The sequence below is a fragment of the Somniosus microcephalus genome, chromosome 3 (assembly GCF_052327205.1).
Source record: "Somniosus microcephalus isolate GS21.2 chromosome 3, FLI_Smic_1.0, whole genome shotgun sequence".
NCBI classification, from domain to species: Eukaryota; Metazoa; Chordata; class Chondrichthyes; order Squaliformes; family Somniosidae; genus Somniosus; species Somniosus microcephalus.
The window spans coordinates 276,264,630-276,279,505 of record NC_140989.1 but is presented as its reverse complement, the minus strand read 5'-3'; the positions used below and the strand labels follow the sequence as shown (position 1 = coordinate 276,279,505).

Sequence of the window (14,876 nt, the reverse complement as noted above, 5' to 3'; positions counted from 1 at the left end):
TTCGTCCAGTGGGATTAACCAAAAAGTTAAGATAATAAAACTTTAATCAATCTTTATCATTAAAAAAATAATAGTATCTCCTATTCTAGAATTATGTTACATACCATTACCCATGATATTAATACCAAATAATGAATTTACCATGTCTCAAGGCATTATATGAAATAGTGTGCATGCCAGGTACCGTGGTAGCACATGAAATCGGACAAAGTCAACATGGATTTACAAAAGGTGCTTGATTAATCTACTGGAATTTTTTGAGGATGTAACTGATAGAATAGATAAGGGAGAACCAGTGGATGTGGTGTATTTGGACTTTCAGAAGGCTTTTGATAAGGTCCCGCATAAGAGATTGGCGTGCAAAGTTAAAGCACATGGGATTGGGGGTAAGGTACTGACTTGGATAGAGAACTGGTTGGCAGACAGGAAGCAAAGAGTTGTAATAAACGGGTCTTTTTCCGAGTGGCAGGCAGTGACTAGTGGGGTACTGCAGGGATCGGTGCTAGGACCCCAGCTATTCACAATATATATTAATGATCTAGACGAGGGAACTAGATGTAATATCTCCAAGTTTGCAGACGACACAAAGCTAGGTGGGCGTATGTGCTGTGAGGAGGATGCAGAGAAACTCCAGTCTGATTTGGACAGGTTAGGTGATTGGGCAGATGCATGGCAGATGCAGTATAATGTGGATAAATGCAAGGTTATCCACTTTGGTGGCAAAAACAGGAAGACAGATTATTATCTGAATGGCAATAGATTGGGAAAAGGGGAAGTGCAACGAGACCTGGGTGTCCTTGTGCACCAGTCGCTGAAAGTAAGCATGCAGGTGCAGCAGGCGGTAAAGAAGGCAAATGGTATGTTGGCCTTCATAGCGAGAGGATTCGAGTACAGGAACAAGGATGTCTTGCTGCAGTTGCACAGGGCCTTGGTGAGACCACATCTTGAGTACTGTGTGCAGTTTTTGTCGCCTTATCTGAGGAAGGATGTTCTTGCCATGCAGGGAGTGCAGCGAAGATTCACCAGACTGATACCTGGGATGGCAGGAATGACGTATGAAGAGAGATTGAGTCGATTAGGCTTATATTCACTAGAGTTTAGAAGAATGAGAGGGGATCTCATTGAAACTTATAAAATTCTAACTGGACTAGACAGACTAGATGCAGGAAGGATGTTCCCGATGGCGGGGGAATCCAGAACCAGGGGTCACAGTCTAAGGATAAGGGGTAAGCCATTTAGGACAGAGATGAGGAGGAATTTCTTCACCCAGAGAGTGGTGAACCTGTGGAATTCTCTACCACAGAAGGCAGTTGAGGCCAACTTATTAAATATATTCAAGAAGGAGTTAGATATATTTCTTAAGGCTAAAGGGATCAATGGATATGGGGAGAAAGCAGGGACAGGGTACTGAATTTGGATGATCAGCCATGATCTCATTAAATGGCAGAACAGGTTCGAGGGGCCGAATGGTCTACTCCTGCTCCTATCTTCTATGTTTCTATGAAATGTAGCATATACTGTATCCAAGATTACAATATGAAATATTGTTCATGCCATTTCCCAGAGCAAAATATGAAACACAGTATATGCCATCTCCCAGGGCATAATATGAAACATAATATATGTCAACTCCTAAGGTATAATATGAACAGTATAGGCCATTACCCCAGGTATGCAGTGGAACTTGAATTGTGTACAATAATTATCTGCGTTTCCAAACGATCACCCAAATTTTCTTGGACAAAACCTTGCGCAAGATATCACCTCATTGCACAACTCACTAATTTTTCTTTCATCTACTTTTGTAACTTTTATATTTCATTGCTTATTCTTGGTGAATAAAACGCAATATTTCTTTGGTTATTTGTATTGTACTGTCTTCATGCCTATGCCTGGGGATTACTGAACCATATATGTGCAAGACCAAAGTTTGGGACTCTCAATTATCATCCAATTTCCATTATCCATGAGTTATGCTCTCTATAACACTGGTTCTTGGGAGGTTCCACTGTAATGCGAAATGTAGCACAAACCATCTACCATTGTATAATCTGGAATACAATATAATATGTCTCAAGAATAATGAAGTGCAGTATATATGCAGTTCATGACTTACCTTTGGCTGGACAGGGGAACGCAATACGCTGGTTTGCCACTCTCTCTTGGAAAGGATTATTGTATGGAGGTTCTGGGTCTTCAACAGTAGGAGGTTCTATAAATATGATGGAAATAATAACAATCCACTAAATCCATCATGTCCAAAAGCGCAGACTTATCTGACCTATAACGGACTTAGCCATCCATCACCACATCAAGCGCTATTAGGCCTCACTCTCCAATTGTAAAACCTCCACTACTTTTAGAGCAACCTGGAATGCAAAGATAATCCCTGTCTTCTTTTCTCCCTACCAAACATATCCTTAAACACCTCTCCCCTGGCCACCCCCACCCCCCACCCCGCACATCTCCAACAATTAGTGTGAGGAACTCATGGACATCTTTGTCACTAAGATTGAGACCATTGTACAGCTGCCTCTGCTGCTCCCCCTGCCCGTCCCCTTGGACATCAAGCCGAACCTTCCCCCATTGCTCCACCCTGCCTGAGCCCTGAACTTGGGTCTTCCTTCAATTTCTCTCATTTCACCCCTCATACACTCTCCAAGTTCATCTTGTCCATGAATTCCACCTCGTGCTCACTTGACCCTATTCCCACTAAACTGTTTAGCATCCAACTTCTCTTCCTGGCTCCCATGTTAGCTGACATTGGAAATTGTTCCATCTCCTCAGATATTGGTCCCCTCCCTTTCAAAACCACCGTCATCACCACCGCACCCACCCATCCCCCCCCCCCACCCCTTCAAAAAAACCATCCTTGGCCTGTGTCCTTGAAAATTACCACCTTATCTCCAAAGTCCTTGAACGTGTTGTCGCCTCACAAATCCATGCCCCTTTTTCCTGACCATACCATTATCCTCTAATCCCTTTCCTCCACTGTCCATCTCAGTGGGACTGCCCTTGATTGGTTCCACTCTTACTATTCAATTGTATCCAGAGCAAATCCAGCAATAGCTTCTCTTTCCACCCCCACCATTACCTCCGGAGTCCCCCCAAGGATCTATCCTTAACCCCCTCCTCTTCATCATCTACTTTTTGATGGAATCAGCTTCAGACATGGGGTCAGCTTTCACATGTACACTGATGACACCCAGCTCCACCTCTCCACCACCTCTATTAACCCCTGTACTGCCTCTGTGCTGCTAGATAACTTATCGGACATCCAATAGTGGAAGAGTTACAATTTCCTCCAGTTAAACATTGGGAAGACCAAAGCATTTGTCTTTGACCCCACCACAGGCTCTATTCCCTTGCCACCGATTCCAACCCAGCCACTGTCGGGTTAAACCAAACTGTTTACAACCTCGGCACTCTATTCAATCCCAGGCTGAGCTTCCAAACCTAGGCACTTCTCCATCACAAAGACTGCTCACTTCCATCTTCGTAACAATTCCCGCCTCTGTTCCTGCCTCAGCCCACCTGTCGCTGAAACCCTCATTCATGCCTTTGTCACCTCCAGATCAGACTATTCCAATGTTCTCCTGACCTTCTATCTTCAACCCTCCGTAAACTTCAGCTCATCCAAAATCCTGCTGTCTGTATCCTATACCAAGTACCACTAACTCATCACTTCTGTCCTTGCTGACAAAAATTGGTTCCCAGTTCTCCCAATGCCTCCAATTTAGAATTCTCAGCCTCATGGTTAAATCCCTTCATTGACTTTTCCTTTTTCTGCAGTGTCCTCCAACCTTACAACAACCCCCTGGGACTCTCAATTCCTCCAGATGTGGTCTTTTTTGCATCTATTGGCACCGGCTGGGCCCCATGCTCTGGAATTCCTTTCTTAAACCCCTCCACCCTGGCAGCTCCTTTTCTTCTTTGAAGATTGTCCATCAAACCCATCTCTTTGACCTAGCTTTTGATTATCCCTCCTAATGTCACCTTCTCACACACTGATTATGCATGTGTGAAGCACCTTGGGGTATTTTTCTAGATTAAAAGGTGCTATTTAAATGCAAGTTATTGAATTGAAGGCAAGAATCCTGGCTGTAATTGTTTGGATTTGATTTGAGGCCCCATTAAATACAATCCCTGAATAATATAATAGGGTAAATAGGGAAAATCTATTCCTGTGGTTGGTGAGTTGCTAACTGGAGGACATAAATTGAAGATCATCACAAAAAATGAAGTGAGCTGTAAACTGAATTTATTTTTTGTTTAACACAAGCAGCTGTTAGCAAATGCAGTGCCTAAATAAATGACCCCCTTCTGAGTTGTAAAATTCTAGGTTTTCTATAACAAAATATCATTACAGTAAAAAATTATATTTGTGGTCCATCTGTGGTATAGTTGTGTTGGCATTGCCTAGTTTTAAACAAGGAGACTCCTGACTACCATCCTTTATCTCTCCTTTCTAATCTCATCATACATGAGAAGGCTGGCTAAGCATGCGGTGACCTTTCAAATTTGACTTTAGCATGCCAGTGAATATCAATGTTTCACAAACATACTCTACATGAGAGGCCAGTATTCCACCCATTCATAGTCAATGGGTGGAATATTTAACCCTATATGCCCTCGATACATTGTCAAAAATATGTTCTTATCTCTGTCTCTATCGATACCTACCGTGAACCTGTACAGTTGTATTTACTTCATGCTGGCCTGCCACATTGTGGGCAACACACTTATAAACTCCGTCATCGTTGAGTTGGGCCTTCTTAATCATCAGCGTTCCTTCCATGCCCACGCTATACTGCTCGTTATCAAGCAGAATTTCACTCCTTCCTTTATACCAGGTTATGCTGGGAGTCGGCACACCCTGTGCATTGCAGGGGATGTCAATCCTCTCACCTGCTTGGACTTTCATAATATGGGGTCCAGGCTGAATTCTTGGAGGAACTAGAGAATAGCAAACAACACAAGAGTTGTGGTGGAATTTCGTTCAATGCGATACATTAATTTCAACTCCAAATACTAAGCATAGTAGGCTTAAAATCTATCTTCTCCTATCTGATTTGTCTGCAGTTAGTTACCCAGTTTAGTAATAAGTAATATTAATGGCCCAGAACTTCGGGTCTCCATGGGTGAGTACGTACGGGGTACTCACCCGTAGGCCCAATAGAAGTGCCGGTTTCCTGCATGCACTGCGCATGCATGGGAAACCGGCACTGCCGTTCCCCTGAAAGAAGGGGTTCAGAGTTCGAACGCATGCGCGGGAGAGGCTGTGCGTGCGCATCAAACTTACGTTTTTTTTGCAGGTTTTCCCGGGAAGGTAAGTCTCCAGAAGTTACACATATAAAAAGCAGGCGTAAGGCCTGCTTTTTACAAGGTAAGTGGTGAATTAATTAAAATTAAAACATTTTTTCCACAGGTTTATTATTTTTAAATACTTTAAAGCAAGGTAAGTTTATTTTTAGCCCCGAAAATTAATTATTGTTTAAAAGTTATTTCATGTAATTTATAGTTTATTTAAAAAATGTGATTTAAAAAAAAAATTATTTGAAGATTTAGTGATGTTTTGGGGCCCGTAGTATTTATAAGGTTTGACAGGCGAATGGGCATTCCCTGCTCCGATTGGCTCCCCATGGCCCACGTGATCCCAGGGGACGCATCGAACTAACTGCGCCCCTGGGATATGCAAGCACTGCGCGCCGGCAGTTGGAGCAGGCCCCGGATTGGAATTCCACGGGGGCCCACAGCTCAACGGCTGGCGCGCAAGGTAAGTGCAGGTTAAGGCTTACACCCGCGGGAAGCCCCCGACCCGAATTTCTGGGCAAATATAAAATAGTATCCAGCTTTTTCAAAAGAAAAAGTTCATAGCCATTAATAACTGAATTCACACATCACATATCCTACATGGCGTCAAAGTTTTACCTACTTTTAGCTTTACTAAAAGCAAAAGCAAGCAGCAGAGAGTTCAATTCAAAGTAATGCTCACCCCATCAGACAGGCAACAAAGTACTGATTACAAGTATGCCAGGACCGTACTCTTTTCGATGACATTATTTTAACAGCCATTGACAATCTTACTGTGGATGATTGTATTGACATCCTGGCTTTGACTAAAATTTGGCTCACAGGTGGTGACATCTTGCCTCTTACTGGAAACTCCCCCGACCCCCTACCACCCCTGGCTATACTTTCCACCACCTGCTCTGCCCAAAGCAACACAGTGACACTGTGGTCGTTATCACGAAATCATACCTTGGTATCTTTCTCTACTTCTCTGGCAGCTTCTCCTTCGAGCACCTCTTGCTTCCTCTTTAAGATTTGTGTTGTCTACTGACTGTATAAACAGTATACAATGACGGATAGTCTGTTCTATCAGAGTTTGTTATAATGAGGTTCTGGTTTACATGGAACTGAATGAGTGAAAATATATGGGCTTGGATTTTGCGATAGGAATAACGGTGAGGCTCTCAGCGCCCACCATTATTACGGAGTAAATTGGACAGCATCTTCCGGCATCCGCAGAGTTAAACGCGGAAATCTGGAAGTTGCTGTCCGAGATACAGTGCACCCTGGGGAAGAGTGGGGTAAGTCCTCGCCAATAGACTCGGCACTGAAATCAATGCAATGGCATGAACTTGATGCACTTGCCCATTAGTTCCCCACGAAGGACACCAGAAAAAGTTCGGGTTTGTGCATTCAGGAGTAAGTGAAATTTTAATGGCGTAATAAGTGATAATTACTGCCAAACAACCTCTCTGGCCCATAAAATTTAATTTTACAAGTGTGGCGTCTCATTCCTTCAGAAGTTAATTAGTGGTGGAGATTTAAAAAAAAATTAAAGTAACTTTTTTTTTACTTTTTCTGTCTCTCTTTTATTTCTCTCTTAATCCCATCTGTATTTCCCAATCTTTATTTTGCTTTCTGCGCGTCTCAGTGAGGATTCTTCAATCTGATTGGTTGAGGAGACACGCCCTTTTTTTCCTGCTCACAGACACCACAGATCCCCTATAGAGGGCACCACACTGGATCAGACGCCGAATCAGAGTAAGTCTCCGCTCAAAAGCCCGCAAAAACTGTGGGCAGCTGTCAGCGAGTTGAATGGCGAGTGCTGTTCCTTTGACGCTGACAGCAAAAATCTGGGCCATGATCTTTAAAATCTAGACTAGAATACTAAACTACAACACGCAGCATTAAAAATAGCATCCATTGGGAACAAATAGTAATGGTCCACAAAATGAGCAATGCAATTCCTGTACATTGTCTTCCCAAATTGCCTTCAATAGGGATGGGCAATAAATGCTGGCCCACATCCCATAAAAACGAATAAAAAATGTTTAAAAAAAAAATCTCTGTGGTGTTTCTGCACTAGAAAATGTTCTATTTATACAATTTAATAGAGAGAACTTGCTTCCCCAAATCCACTTTAAATCAATTTAAGAATTGTTTCCAAAAATACATTTCTAGAGATGGCAATTGTTATTTCTGTGAACAATTCTAGCTGCAATCTTACCACAAAAGGCCGATGAATATTTGTAAGCAAGCATCATGAATTTATCTGTAACAGAATTTTACAAGATTTGTTTTCTAGGAAAATAAGATGGGGGTGACGACATCATGATTTTGGTATGTAATGGCAAACGGAATTTATTTTTCCATTTTTGTGATCTCTGCAGTAAAACTCATGTGAGTCACATCTGTGGCATGCTACAAATTTAGATGGCACACACGGAATTCCTGTCGGGCATTTACTTTCAAAAGTCTGACCCTCCTTAACCCTTCCTGTTGCCAGGATTGTTTTCCCTGTGGGGATAACCTTTGTAATCTCGCCGAGACTAATTTGGGGCACTATAGGTCAAAAGGTGAAAATCTAAGAAACATCTTATTCAAGAACTACTAGTCAGGGAGTGGGGTTGTACTAATTTGGGTTTATTTTTGTACTTTACGATTTTAGCTCAACCGCATTTTAGCGGAGGGCTTTTATCATGAAAGGATAAAAATAACAGGGTTAAAAATTAAGATGCAAGAAAGGAAGTCAGATGGAACTTTTTCACCTAAAGACCTGTGGAATAAGTAACCAGAGAAGGTTTTGAAGTGGTCAGTATGAATGGGCTCAGTATATTTGCATGTGTTTCTGCAAAGAGATGGGATTGAGTGATATACTGAGAAAGTGCTTAGGTGGCGGTGATTTCTGGAAAATTCACAGGCTTGTTGGGACTAATTGCATTTTCCTGTTACTAAAAATTCTTGCGTTCATAAAGCATATATTCTGTATTAACCAATCTTAGTGAAAATGACATGCTAACTTTACTGCAAACTGTGTCTCTACTGAGCACTGAAACTTTTCAGTTTATGTTTCTTTAAGTAAACTTACAGGAGTAATCCTGCATGTATTTACTGTAGATGGTTCTGTGCAAGTTAGTCCGCACCATCGTGCACTGCAATACCTCGAGCCACTGCTTTTCTTATTATAAGCTGCTAATGCATTGCAAGAGACTCATGCTCGTGCCACTGGTTCCTCGACTTCCAGCCATCTGCAAATCAAATGTGTTACTTTCAAGAATTGCTAAGAACATCGCAGCTGGCTGGAAGCGGAATGTAAAACATGCAAGACCTGCTAAAAATGGGTTTTCTTGACTGTCGCTCTTAAATGAATCCTAGCAACTTTGCACTCAGATTGCACCCGGTTGTGCGACATCAACACTTCCAGCAGCCAGCGGCATTAGCTGGGTCTCGTGCACTGTAAAAGCAGCTTTATTCAGTGCTGCATTACCCCATTTAATAAATATTCATTGGTTCTCTTCCGTCCATTAGTGCTGGGTGGTTTTTCACATCAGCCTGGCAGCATTATAAATGGGCATCAGGGAGGAAATGAGCGGTTTAAAGAGATTTTTTAAAAACCATGCAGGGATGCTGAGCCAATTATTTTTTTTAATTGATAAATATGCTGTGAATACTGTACTACTCTGTGGTGTACTAAAATTTAATTCCCATGCTTAAGGGTACAGTAGTATCGTAGTTAAGGTACTGGGTTCGTAATCCAGAGAATGCGAGTTCAAATCCCACTATGGCAGTTTGAGAATACAAATTCTGTTTTAAAAAAATCTGGACTATGAAGCTTTAGGGAAGGAAACCTACCGTCCTTACCCAGTCTGTCCTATACGTGACTCCAGTCCCACGCCAACGTGGTTGACTGTGAACTGCCCTCTGAAGTGGCCTAGCACTCAGTTGCATCAAACTGCTACAGTGGTTTGAGAAAGTCGACCCACCACCACCTTCTCAGGGCAACTAGGGATGGGCAATAAATGCCAGCCTTGCCAGCGACACCCACAGCCCAAGATTAAATATAAAATAAACTAATGCACATTAATACTTTGATGTGCAACTATTATCATGTAAAATGTTTATTCCACAGCCAGAGGAAATAACACCTTGCTAACAGTGTTTACACAGAAGTACACACTGTGGCTTAAATTGGGCAGCTGCTGTTGCGGCAGTCCGAAAGAACAGCTGCAAACTTGTCCGGCAGTGAGATACAGGCTGGTATTGGGACCTAAATCACTAAAGATGAGGAATAATTCTTTAAAAAAAAGTAAGGGTGGTGTATGCAAAGACAAGTTAATTTTGTTTCCAATGAAGAGTAGTCTGGCACGTGTTGCCCCTCACCACCGCCCCCCCCACACCCCGGGTTGGCCACCTATGTCACGCTGTGTGGCTTCTCCTGGTAGGGGCACCATAACGCACCCCCAGCACCAAAGGCCGCTTTTTGTGGCCCCCCCCCGCACGACCCCGTGAATGTTAGCACATTTTCGGGGCCATCTACAGAAGAAAGAGATGATTCACCACCAGAATCCAAAGAATAAATCAGTTAGAAAGAAGTATTTAACAATCCTTTACTTCTTTCTGTAACTATTTTTCTCCTCATTGCCCCAAGAGTTGCACAACCTACAGCCAAAGAAGCAGACAGCCAACTTTTTCTCAGGCCTGTGCCAATGCACCTCTGAGCTAGCTGCTAGGAGGCATGTGTCACCAGCCTGGGGATGATTTTGCATCAGACTTTCCCCTCACTAGTGTTTATATCATTAGGTGAACAATCTTCGAGGCATATGGAGCTCAGCTGTGTCAGGAAGCCACATCATCGAATGTGGCTTCAGCAGTATATCCATTTAGACTGTGTGTGCAGAAAAATTCAGCTACTTCACATAGATTTTGCTGTTGTTAGAAAATGTTTTTAAAAATTCTGATTCTGGCTGTTCTGCCTCAGACAGGAAGTTCTCATTTTTAAAAAGCTTCATCTTAACAGCTGGGGTAGGAGGCCGGCCACCGTGGAGGTTAGTTATTTTCATTGTCCTGAAGTCGCACGTCACCAAAACAGTGATATTTTTCACACTGTGGTGACATGAGTTGTTATAATCTGGAATACACTGTCTGGAAGGGCGGTGGAAGCAGATTCAATAGTAACATTCCAAAAAGGAATTGGATATATAATTGAAAAGGAAAAAAATTGCAAGACTATGGGGAAACAGCAGGGGAGTGGGACTAATTGGACAGCTCTTTCAATGAGCCAGCACAGGAATGATGGGCCAAATGGCCTCCTTCTACGCAGTATCATTCTATTCATTGAGTATTGCATTGCAGTTTTAGCAAATATTGAAAGTCAGGTTACCAAAAGCTTTTCAACAATGCAGGTGCCACTTTAAACACCCCAAATTCACATCATCCCACCGTAAAATGGTACTTTCATTTTTTATTTAATGAGTGTTAGTGTTCCTACTTTGTAAATTATTTGACCCCTTAATCCATCTGCAGAGGCTACTGATGAAATAGATCAGGGGTTCTCAACCGGGGGTCTGCGGCCCTCTGGGGGTCTGGGGGTCTGCCAGAAGATTTCAAGGGGTCCACCAGAGAATGGCGGGTATCTTGGGGCGGGGCCTATCTGGGGAACTCTGCGGCTGGGGGCGGGCCCTTGGATCGTCGGACGGGGACAGAGCAGCTCAGTGGCCTGTGGGACGGTGTCAGGTAGATGCAGGCTGGGTCCAGGGGTGAGGCGGAGACAGTGCGAGCTGAGCTGGGGTGTGAGGGTCCATGGCTGCCCTGGGGCGGCTGACTGGCTTCACTGGGCTGGGCGCTGGTTACCGAGTCCAGGCCCCAGCTTAGTAATCTCCTGAAACCGTTACCTGGAAGCTCTGCTCCGCGGTGCAGCCGCTCCTTGGCCTGTCAGGAGGTGCCGGGCCCGCAGCGTTTCCAGAACCTTCCTGTAGTGTATGTACCCGTCTACCTTTAAGGAAATTATTGTATGTAACCGTTCACCTTTAAGAGAACTACTTTAGGTGTGGCACTACTTGTTTGGCTTCTGTATACTGTAATACCGACAGTGACCACACCAGTATATAAGTGTTGTGACAGGATTGCTGGGGCAGATTCGCCCTGACCTTCGAATAGTAAAGACCTGTTTGTTTGTTACTTCTGAAGTCTGTGTATTTATTAACTGCACAACCCACAGACTTTACAGTGGCGGCGAGTCCGATCGTACCCTGCGGCAAGACTACCAAAGCAACGAAGAGCGTCGAAGAGAGGCAACCGCCCTCGTCGTGCTGCTGAAAGAAAACACGAGGCTGCAGCAGGAGAAAGGAGGAAGACTTTAGCAACAAAAGCTTCCATCAGCAACAGGCACTGACTACCCTTCTACCACGGTGCGGAGTGAGCCGATCAGCTGGAAACAAGGCGGCTGCGGAGACTGTGAGTAGGGGAAAGTGTAAGGAGTATCCGGAGGAGAAGGGCAGAGCACTCGACCTCGGTCGAGGGGGAGCTGAGCCGGTCAGAAGTCGGGTCCAACGGCGTCGGGTGACAGCCGGACCGCGATCGGCGGGAAAATTCCGGGCAGCGGCCGAAGCCACGAAGCGCTGAAACCGAGCGTGTGGGAGAGGCAGAGCCGAGCAAAGGAGGCTGTGCGAGAGCCAGCCCAGCGGCTGAACTGTTCTCCGCCAACGGGGTACCCAGCGCCGGTAGAGCCGAACGTGCGGGAGTGGGAGAGAGACAGAGCCGAACAAGGGGAGAGAGACTGCGCGAGAGCCAGTCCAGCGGCTGAACTGTTCTCCACCAATGGGGTACTCAGCGCCGGGAGAACCGAACGTGCGGGAGAGAGAGAGACAGAGCCGAGCAAGGGGAGAGAGACTGCGCGAGAGCCAGTCCAGCGGCTGAACTGTTCTCCACCACCGGGGTACTCAGCGCCGGTAGAACCGAACGTGCGGGAGAGAGAGAGACAGAGCCGAGCAAGGAGAGAGAGACTGTACGAGAGCCAGTCCAGCGGCTGAACTGTTCTCCGTGAACGGGGTGTACCCAGAGCCGGTAGAACCGTGCGAGCGGGAGCGGAAGACAGAGCTGAGTAAGGGGAGCTGTGCGGAAGCCAGCCCAGCGGCTGAACCTGCCCGCTGTGGGGAAAGCGTACCCCTTCCACCAGGGAAGAGCCGAGTAAGGGGAGCTGTGCGGGAGCCGGCCCAGCGGCTGAACCTGCCCGCTGTGGGGAAAGCGTACCCCTTCCACCAGGGAAGAAACGCGGGAAGCCGCCATTAGGCGGAGAAGACGACAGAGGCGGGAAACCGCCATTGAAGTGGGCGGGGAGAGAAAGGAAGAGCGGGAAACCGCCATTTTCGCGGGAAAAACCGCCATCTTAACTGCCATTGAAGTGGGCGGAGAGAGAAGGGAAGAGCGGGAAACCGCCATTTTCGCGGGAAAACCGCCATTTTAGGAAGAAACAGATAATAAATAATACTTAAAGAAATACTGTGCTGCTCCAAGGAAAGGAAGATGCCTAAGCGAGGGAATATTACCGATTTTAATTCCGAGATAGAAGACTGGGCCACGTACGTGGAGCGCATAGAGATCTATTGTGAAGCCAACAAAATAGAGGAAGACGACAAGGCGATAACATTGCTAAACTCGATGGGGGCAAAAACATACGGGCTCTTGAAGCACCTAATAGCACCAGCCAAACCGGCGGATCAGACTTTCGAAGAGATTGTGGCGGTGCTGAAGGATCACTTGAACCCCACACCATTAATGCTGGCTGAACGATTCAAATTCTATGCAAGAACGCAGAAGAAAGGCGAAAGCAACGCAGAATACTTGGTCGAACTGCGTAGACTAGCGAAATACTGCCAGTTCGGAGGGAATCTGACAGAAGCGCTGCGGGACAAGTTCGTATGCGGATTGTCCAAAGAAGGGATGCAGAAGCGACTACTGGAAGAGAACGACCTCACACTGGACAGGGCTGTCCTTATAGCTGCATCGCACGAAGCCGCAGTGAAAGGAACGGCGGAAATGCAACTAAAGGCGGCGGCACTCGGGGTGGACCAAATTACCTCGAGCACAACAAAATGCTATCGTTGTGGGAAGACAACACATGACCAGAATCAATGCTGGTTTAAGAACCAAGAGTGTAGGAAATGTGGCAAACTGGGTCACATCACAAAGGTATGCCAGTCGGGGAAGAAGACCAACAACCAAAGGAAGCCACCACAAGAAAAGTATAACAAGGTACACAAGGTGGCTGAGAAGAGTTCAGACGAACAGAATTCAGACTCAGACCCAAACAACCAGGAGCTGGGTAGTCTGAGAATTCACAATGTGGGTAAGGAAGCTGACCTACAAGCTATTTGGGTCATACTAAAAATAGCTGGAGTCCAAGTAAGAATGGAGTTGGACACTGGATCAGCGCTATCAGTCATCAATAAAAGGGACTACCACCGGTTATTCTCGCACATACCCTTAAGAAATACCAAGTTCGTATTACAGACATACACGGGGCATAACGTATACCCCATGGGGAAGATAAGAGTTAAGGTGAGAGATAGGGGTAAAGAACACCCAAGAATGAACTTGTATGTATTACCGGAGGGAGGACCACCACTTCTAGGACGGGAGTGGATCAAGAAAATAGACATGGAATGGCACTACCTAAAAGCCATCATGAGTGAGGACTCGGTGCAAGCTATCAGCTCAGAGGCTGGAATGGATGACGATAAGACCAACGCAAATATGGAAGTCAAGGCTAAAAATGGACTTGCCGACCATGGTGGAGAAAACGAAGACATGCTTAAAAGGCTTATGCTACCAAAAAGAATAAAGCTTCAGAACAGAACTCCAGGTTGACAGAGAATTCTGAGCCTGTTCAAATTAAGGACTTACCCACGACGGTAGGACACCGAGCTCGGACTCAAACTTATTCCAAAGTACGACAACAAGTAGAACAGTTGAGTTACCGTCTCGTACAAGAGATGAAAAATATGGAAAAGTTCTGGAACACCGAATGGGAAAACCTGGAAAGACAACAGAGGCAGTTAGCTCAAGCAGAGAGCGACCATAGAGCCATCGTGGCCAAGTACCGATCACATTTCCCTGATGCTGTTCAGGAGTTAGAATATTTGCAAAACGAACCAAAGGAAGAGGAATCTTCAGGAAGCCAGGAGTTTATTCCAGTTCATCTCTACGACTCCTTACAAGCAGAGTGTGAGAAGTTGAAAGAACAGTATGAACTGGTCCAGACTACCATTCTGGAAGGGGTTAACTCAGCAACCTCCGAAAAGCTAGTTTCAGTAGAAGCATATGAACAACTAAAGGTTGAACATGAGCAGGAAGTCCAAAGGCTGCAGGAAATTCTGGATGAGCTCAAGGCCAAGACAGACTCATCGGTAGAGGTTCCATTCATCGATGAGAAAGTAGAGGTGAAAGACATGGCAGAACATGAAAGACAAGATGTCCAAGAACTCATAATAATATTGAAGGAAACCCAAGACAAATATGAGGCGGCAATGACCGAGGTTCAACGACTTGAAGAACAGATTCAACTGGGAATCCTTTCAGTAAAAAAA

The 14,876-nt window shown here is 45.1% G+C and overlaps 1 protein-coding gene across 1 annotated transcript in view; it reads right to left on the bottom strand.

The window, feature by feature from the left end:
• hmcn1 (hemicentin 1) overlaps positions 1 to 14,876 on the bottom strand; it is a 757,099-nt gene that overhangs the window by 382,803 nt on the left and 359,420 nt on the right. Inside the window, exons 24-25 of the mRNA XM_085982583.1 lie at positions 4,684 to 4,956; positions 2,117 to 2,212 (exon numbers count right to left, since the gene is read on the bottom strand). Coding sequence (XP_085838709.1) covers positions 2,117 to 2,212; positions 4,684 to 4,956 — 369 coding nt within the window. The remainder of the gene's footprint in view (positions 1 to 2,116; positions 2,213 to 4,683; positions 4,957 to 14,876) is intronic.